The 8212-nt window shown below is 43.9% G+C and overlaps 1 protein-coding gene across 1 annotated transcript; it reads right to left on the bottom strand.

The window, feature by feature from the left end:
* LOC106588507 (zinc transporter 2) lies at nt 1–7963 on the bottom strand. Its single transcript, XM_014177612.2, has 8 exons — nt 7819–7963; nt 5513–5679; nt 5085–5231; nt 4412–4565; nt 3288–3645; nt 1188–1293; nt 910–1044; nt 1–655 (listed from the first exon to the last, which is right to left on the bottom strand). Exons 1-8 carry the CDS (start codon nt 7854–7856, stop codon nt 510–512), a joined length of 1251 nt encoding a protein of 416 aa, XP_014033087.2. The 5' UTR covers nt 7857–7963; the 3' UTR covers nt 1–509.
* Between the last annotated feature and the right edge of the window lie 249 nt (nt 7964–8212).

The following is an 8212-nucleotide window of genomic DNA, read 5'->3' as shown; positions in this document are numbered from 1 at the left end:
TACGATTTTCTTGTTTTTTTAATTTAAGGATGGCCAGGGTCACAGTTCAACACTCAGAAATTAGTTACAAACGAAGCATTTGTGTTTAGTGAGTCTGCCAGATCAGAGGCAGGGGATGACCAGGGATGTTCTCTCAAGTGCATGAGTTAGACAATTGTGCTTTCCTGCTAAGTACATTGTTTTCTTTAGGAATGTAGTGGAGCAAAAGTTAAAGTTGTCAAAAATATAAATAGTAAAGTAAAGTACAGATAACCCCAAAAAACTACTTAAGTAGTACTTAAAAAATATTTTAACTTAAGTACTTTACACCACTGAATATTTTAAGCCAATATTCTCTAAGAGGTGCAGGAACTCAAGCAGTAGAATATGTGAGGTGCTATAACTCAGTTCCAGTATGTTCCTGGCCAAGTCAAGCACTGGCCAAAAGCCTGTCCAGGTTACAACTAAATCCTGGTTTGGTAGCTTATTCCTCTGGGCTCCTGGCCTCTCCCATGGGCTTAAACAGACGTCTATATTTTGGGGTCGTCACACAGGCTACACCCAGGCTTCTGGTCGGCCTGTTGTTCCAGCTGTATGGTGACTGAATGGAAGTTGTAGTTGGAGAAGCAAGTTTGGGTCATCTCCCTTAGAACTGGCTGGGCATCCACTAAGTCATCTGTGGAGGGAAAGGGAAACGCAAGTATGATGACACTGACCAAATCACAATTCTGCAAGTCACTATGGTCTGATCAAGTCGAGTCATAGATAGTGGAAACGGCAGTGGTATTTCCACAGAAAGTGTCATACTCTGATATATGACAACAAAAATATAAATGGTAATGGATACAATAAAGCCATCATCATCATCATTATATATGAGAGATATAACATAACAGTAGATTACTGACAGCCTGGTCCAGCTACACTCACCTATAGCCACGTGTGCTGACAGCACCGTTTGGTTCATAGTCAGGGTCCAGATATGGAGGTTATGGACAGACTTCACCCCCTTCACTGCCAGCAGCCGATCCCTCACCTCACCGTGCTTCACTCCAGCTGGGGTGCCTGGGAAGAGATAGAGAGGGAGGGAAAGATATGGATTTCATTACACGCACGCACACACACACACACACACACACACAGAGGAGGGACTGGGCACAAAAGTTTGGTCCCGAAACAGGGATGTTAGAGGGAATTCCATGTTTTACCCTCCATGAGGACTATCAGGATGTCTCTCAGAATGATGATGGTGGTTCCCAGGACAAATATGGAAAACAGGAACGTACAGATTGGGTCAGCTATTTTATACTCGGGCTGTGGGAATCAGAGAAAGAGTGATAAAGAACCATAATCATTACATACTTTAATATTCTATCTTTTTTTACCTTTATTTAACAAGGCAAGTCAGTTAAGAACAAGTTCTTACTTACAACGACGGCCTACAAGGGCCAAACCCGGACGACGCTGGGCCAATTGTGCGCCGCCCTATGGGACTCCCAATCACAGCCGTTTGTGATACAGCCTGGATTTGAATCAGGGTGTCTGCAGTGACACCTCTAGCACTGAGATGCAGTGCCTTAGACCGCTGCACCACTCGGGAGCATTATCTTACATTATCTTTACATCTTTTCCCCCTAATATATTTTACTTTAGTCAAGACATACTTGACGAAATCTATGACGTCCCTATCGCACCTTGAAACACGTAAAGTTTTTGCTCGTGCAGCATCATAAAAGGGATAATTATATTGAGAATATCAGTCAAAAAAATACACCACGCTCAAAAGTTCCATTTGAGAACATGACGCGGTAGATTTCAATGTCTACGGGGGTGCATGCTCAGCACATGAAGATAGTGAGAGATTATCACACACAGGAAGGAAGAGGGGGAAGAGTCTAAAAGTCACACTGGGTTTACTGTGAAATGAACCTGTAAACTTCTGTAACCGAGCGGTACATTATGTACTGCAGTGATACTTCATTTGTTTGCGCAAGCTAATAAATTGCGAAATGGATAGTCAACAATTTTATAATAAATCTTAGCTAACTAATAGTAGTTACAGTATATGGATCTTCCATCAATTACTGCTTGATTCATTGTGTATTGCTGTGAGTTTTCAATAGTATTTTTGCAAAATGTATGCAAATTCAAAAGGACTTTTAACTTAATCGATGAAATTAGATTAATGACCTAATATTGTCAGGGCACTATTTGGGACACTACTGTGTTTCATTCTAACGCAATGAGTATTCAGCTATCTAAATGATCAGATCCAAATGACATCTTACGAAAGCCAGGGAGAGTGAGTCAACACTAACATCCGCCTCATCCTTATCTAACCTGCCCATTTTCCCTCGCCCCTAATCTCCTCACCCCATCGCCCTCTCCTCACCCCAACACCCCAGTTGACCACTACATCCCACATGACACCAGTTGACCACTACCCCACCATCACCCCAGTTGACTACTATCTCCACCATCACCCCAGTTGACCACTGCCTACCACATGACCCCAGTTGACCACTATCTCCCTCATCACCCCAGTTGACCCCTATCTCCACCATCACCCCAGTTGACCCCTATCTCCACCATCACCCCAGTTGACCACTGCCTACCACATCACCCCAGTTAACCACTTTCTCCCCATCACTCCAGTTGACCACTCCCTCCCACATGACACCAGTTGACCACTACCCCACCATCACCCCAGTTGACCACTACCTCCCATTTCACCCCAGTTGATCACTACCCCTCCCATCACCAACGTTGAACACTACCCCTCCCATCACCACAGTTGACCACTACCCCTCCCATCACCCCAGTTGACCACTATCTCCCACAACACCCCAGTTGACCACTACCCCTCACATCACCCCAGTAGACCACTATCTCCAACATCACCCCAGTAGACCACTATCTCCACCATCACCCCAGTTGACCACTGCCTACCACATGACCCCAGTTAACCACTTTCTCCCCATCACCCAAGTTCACCACTACCTCTCACATGACCCCAGTAGACCACTACCTCCCACATCACCCCAGTTGACCCCTATCTCCACCATCACCCCAGTTGACCACTGCCTACCACATGACCCCAGTTAACCACTTTCTCCCCATCACCCCAGTTCACCACTACCTCTCACATGACCCCAGCTGACCACTACCCCTCCCATCACCCCAGTTGACCACTATCTCCACCAAAACCCCCGTTGACCACTACCTCCTCCAACACCCCAGTTGATTACTACCCCTCCCATCACCAACGTTGACCACTATCTCCCACATCACAACCGGCTGACCACTACCTTGAAGAAGACGATGATGGCGCTGACCAGCACGCTGATGCTCTGGAGCAGGTCTCCCACCACGTGCACGAAGGCGGCACGCACGCTGGTGTTGACCTGAGGTCGCGACTCCGACAACTCATACTGCTGAACGTCCACACTACCATGCTGCTCCACATAGCCGTTTCCATGGGAATGGTTTTCCTGGTTACCATTACCGTGTGAGTGGTTACTTTTGTTGCTGTGCCCGTGCCTATTGCCCACCGCGTGGCTGTGACCGTGGTTGCCCTTGTCATTGTTGCCGTGGCTGTGGCTGTGCCCGCTACTGAGGCCCCCGTGGCTATGCCCATGCCCGGACTGGTGCAAGGTGAAGGCCATACTGCCCACAGGACATTCAGAAAGAGATAACATATTAAAAGCCTTGTTATTAGGCATTATAAATGTTTGTATATGCTTACAACAAGTTATAAAGCATTATACCTGGATGCATTACTGCAACATTGAATTTTCATGCTGTGGAAGATATCTGTAGGCTGTTTACATGACAATACTTGTATATCCTTGCTACTGTCACATCTACTTGCTACTGTTGGGTAACACTTTATTTGGATAGTCTGTAGAGCATCTATAGATGGACTATCTAGACTATCAGTAATATTTCAATGAATTGATGTATCTACTAACCCTAAACGTAGCTCTAACCCTAACCTTAACACTAACCTTAACACTTATCTGAACCCTTTCCCAAACCTTAACCCTTACCCTAACCATTATTCTAAACCTAACCCGAACCCTAATAGTAACCTTAGCAAGCAGTTGCTTATTAACAGATAGTTTGTTGATAGTATGAAAATACGGACTATCCAAATAAAGTGTGACATACTGTGGTTTGATTTTCACTTGTGAGTCATTAATATCTAGTCCTGAGCGGGAACCATTAACAACCCGAAAATACTACTTACAGGGAATAAAACCCACGGCAATCAACGTCAGTTTCTCAGCTTGTCTGTCATCAGTAGTCGTCAATTGTAAATACTCCATTAGTCATGGTAACAGCAGACCACATCAATTCATGAATAGAATAGAATTTCTCTACGAACATCTCAATTCATGAATGGTGCTGCGTTTCGGGTCGGTGGACTCACATGATGTTTGCAAGCACAGCGCAGCCTGAGGTAATGAGCATGATGGTCCCCTCGATCTCGTAATTATCTCTGATGAGGCGCTGCACGGCCAGGTAGACCAGCACACCTGTCACAAGCCAGATGGTCACCACCGAGAGGAGAGCGCCCAGGATCTCTAGAGGATAGAGGGAGAGGAACACACACACACAGGAGAGGAGAAAAAGAGAACACATCATGTTTAAATCAAGGGAAAGGCAGAGATGGAAATAGAAATGTCATGGACAGATATATTACAGTAAAGAGCTGCAGGAAAACACATTTGATATTGCCAGCAGTCCCCGGCACAACCATGCGGTGCCAGACGTACCACATAGTGAGTGCCAAGAGGAAAGGTCTCCAATAAGAGACACAGGTAGCCTAGTTTTACAAAACTCCAGTTGAAAAGTGAACCATGGTACTATTCACCTGAAAGGGAATTGATGCATGTGATTTCTTTAAAGTATGATTTGTCAGGTTCCTATTGAAAAGACTATGATACACAATCACAATGCTAAAACAACCATTAGGTATGCTCTTCTATAGACATATTAAATCACTCCACTTCTACTTATTTGTTCCAGAAAGCATGTGAGAGTATGAAGCACACGCATTATGACAATGATGACAACAATGATGATGAGGATGATGATCTCACCTGCACGATGCCAGCCGTAGCTGAGTGTGCGTGTGGCGGGTCTGGACGAGAGCCACAGAGCCACCAGGCTGATGATGAAGCTGGCGAAGTCTACCAGCAGGTGGGCGGCGTCTGTCATCACCGCCAGACTCCCCGCAAAGTAACCACCTACAGACAAATAGAGGAGTGAGAGAGAGAGAGGTGAGTGAGTGAGTGAGTGAGTGAGTGAGTGAGTGAGTGAGTGAGTGAGTGAGTGAGTGAGTGAGTGAGTGAGTGAGTGAGTGAGTGAGTGAGTGAGTGAGTGAGTGAGTGACTGACTGACTGACTGACTGACTGACTGACTAACTGACAACTAACTAACTAACTGACTGCTGACTGACAGACACATAGAGTCCCTGACTAACTAATCGACAGGCTAACCAATAGTCATGTGTCATTTTACCCCTCACCCAAGATCTCTCCGATCATGAAGACCAAGCAAACAGCCGAGACCACGTAGAGCCTCTTCCTGGCCAACTGCTTCTCCCGCTCCCTGTCCTCCGTAGCCTTGCTGTTGTCATGGCAATGATTGATGTTGCTGCCCTTCTCCATCTGCATTATCTCATCTGTGGACACACTGTAGGGAGGGGGGGGGCAGGGAGGGAAGACAACAGACATGGATTATCCAAAAAGAAGGAGAAGAGGGGGTGAAAAGGAGACTGAGAGGGAAGACAAGATAGATGGACATCATGAACTTGGTCCAAGAAGGAGGAGGAGGGGGGGGGGGACAGTGGGGAGAGAAAAGACTGAGGCAGAGCCTGTAAGAATGGCTGTCCCTCTCAAGTTGTGCCCAGAAAGACCAGACAAGCAAGATGGATGTCATGAAAATCATCCAATAATTAGGAGGAGGGGGAAGAGGGGGAATGGAAAGAAGAGAGAAAGACTGAGGCTGAGCAGAGTTTGTAAGAAAGGATGGCCCTCTCGAGTTGTGCCCAGGTGTGCATGTGGCTAAGAGAAAATGTTGCTGTTTTAAAGCTAATTTCCAGCAATTCTACACATGTTGCAATTCTACACAGAGAAAAAACAAATGCCAGTGCAGGTGTTTTTTTCTCAAAATGTAAATTCTACATCTGTGATGTTAATTACATTGTCTGTGATGTTAATTACATTGTATGTATTAAGCATGACATACATCTTTTTTAGTAATATGTTTTTGTCTGTCACATTTAAGTGAGTGAGGGTCATTAAAACTGTAACAATGTTGTATGTTGTGGCTACAAGTTGTAGTATGCCCAGTGCCTCAAGTGTTTTTACTGTCTTGTCAACAGTGTGTTCTTTCCAACACCCCAGGGAGAATACTGCTGTACCAAATACAGTCACCAGCATATACAGAGCGCCTCCATTTCAGAGCCTGTTTGGTACATGAAAGGAAACCTATCAGGAAAACTAGGTTGGTAGGGGGCCTTATTAGCTCCAATGTTGATCATTTACATTATTTAGGTTAAATCCATAGCTAGGGGCCTTATGAACACCATGCCTTGAACACTGAACCAGTTTCACCTGTTAGGCTAACTGACTAACTGATGTGTCTCTGTTTGTTCAACCTTGTAGCTCCAGAGCTATCCTCCCTTTAAATCCCCAACTAGGGACCAGATAATGGATGTGATGAGAGAGCTGTGTCGGGGAGTAGTGAGTAGTTCAATTAGTCATTTAAATACATTTTGTAGCTTGGTGATAGTTAATGACTTTTTTTGCCATGTAGTGGTGTAGCTAACTACTGGAACTACACACTAAAATATGGTTGAAGTAGGAAATGTCCTTTCTTTCCTAATTATCACTTGAAACATAGTTTGTGTGTTTAATAGGACAATTTACACATTCTGATAAAATCTGACTCCAGAGAAATCTGTTCTTGCAATTTGTAGTCTATGACATTTCAGATTTAGATATGATAATTTATCATAAAGTAGTTTGGATGTAGTGAACTCGCTTTTCAAAGTAATGTTAGTTAAAGTGGAAATCAGCAGTAGAAACAATAACAAAGCATACTGTTCCAGTAAAAAGCTGAGCTATGGATGCAGGGACTGACCATCAATGATATCAAAATTATAGTTTTAACCATGTTTTGAGGTTATATAGTGTTTGTTTACATTTACTTTGTTTACTAAAATTGGAATAAAACAAGCTTATATTTTGGGTTCTGATGGGGTATGACAGTTAAACTGAGCTCATTTAGGTATTTATAAGTTATATTCTTCAAGAATCAATATATCATTAATTTATAAGTCCAAAAATGGATGTAACAACTGCCGATTGCCCCTTTAAGTAAACTATATTTCTTAAGGGTAGCTTTGGTGTAGCTTAACTTCTGCCAGTGTTAAGTAATTGGTCAACTATATTTTCAGAGTAGCTTCCCCAACACTGCGGGAGAGCGTTAATACCACATTTGGTGAGGATGCTATGAAATAAGGAAAGATACCGCGCACTTTAGCATGGCAATTAGGTCTAAGTTACGTTTAACATCGGAGGCAGAAGGACGGTGAACTGACAGTAAGTTATTACCACGACAGCGGAGCACTGGTGGGGTGAGACACCTGTGAGTTGTCTCATCTGAGCTCCTATCATCCTTACTGTGGGGCAATTGCAAACCCAGAATTAGAACCCGTGCGCAAATCTTTTTTTTTCGCATGACTGGAGTGGGGGTATTAGGCTGTCTAAGATTCTCAAAAAAGTTTGTTTTATTCTATACATGAAAATATCAATTCAAATAACTCACCATGGGCACTCAACACCCTCCTCGTACACCATTGACATCTTCCAACGTTTATTTTACAACATCACAAGCGGTCTCGAACCTCCAAGTTTGCGCAACACTACTGCCAGCCAGAACCAGACCCGTGTGTACAATATTGTAGGCTATAACCCACCCAACCTTGCAGGAGGCGAGGCTGAGCTTGAGGACAGAGAACGCCTAATAAGGTGATCTCAAGGCTGTCTGCTGTATAGAAAACATTATAAAACAAACTGTCACATTAAACAGACTAAAATAAATGTGAAATAAATGTGACTGCAGCTTATGAAATGTGAGAACTAGGCCCAATCACTCATTGGCATAATTCAATAAACAAGTAAAAAAAATAACAACTAATTGTTGCTGTGGAAATGGAGGA

Source organism: Salmo salar, chromosome ssa27 (assembly GCF_905237065.1).
Source record: "Salmo salar chromosome ssa27, Ssal_v3.1, whole genome shotgun sequence".
NCBI lineage: Eukaryota > Metazoa > Chordata > Actinopteri > Salmoniformes > Salmonidae > Salmo > Salmo salar.
Note: the sequence above shows the minus strand (reverse complement) of the source record. Positions and strands in the feature narration are given on the sequence as shown.

Bases quoted from the DNA above. Each gene is read 5' to 3' on its own strand.
- LOC106588507 (XM_014177612.2), bottom strand. From the start codon at position 7,856: ATGTCAATGGTGTACGAGGAGGGTGTTGAGTGCCCATG. The intron at 4,566-5,084 runs GTGAGATCATCA...TCTATCCTCTAG, and splicing joins CTACGGCTGGCATCGTGCAG to AGATCCTGGGCGCTCTCCTC. The intron at 1,045-1,187 runs GTAAAACATGGA...ATCTCTTCCCAG, and splicing joins CCTGATAGTCCTCATGGAGG to GCACCCCAGCTGGAGTGAAG.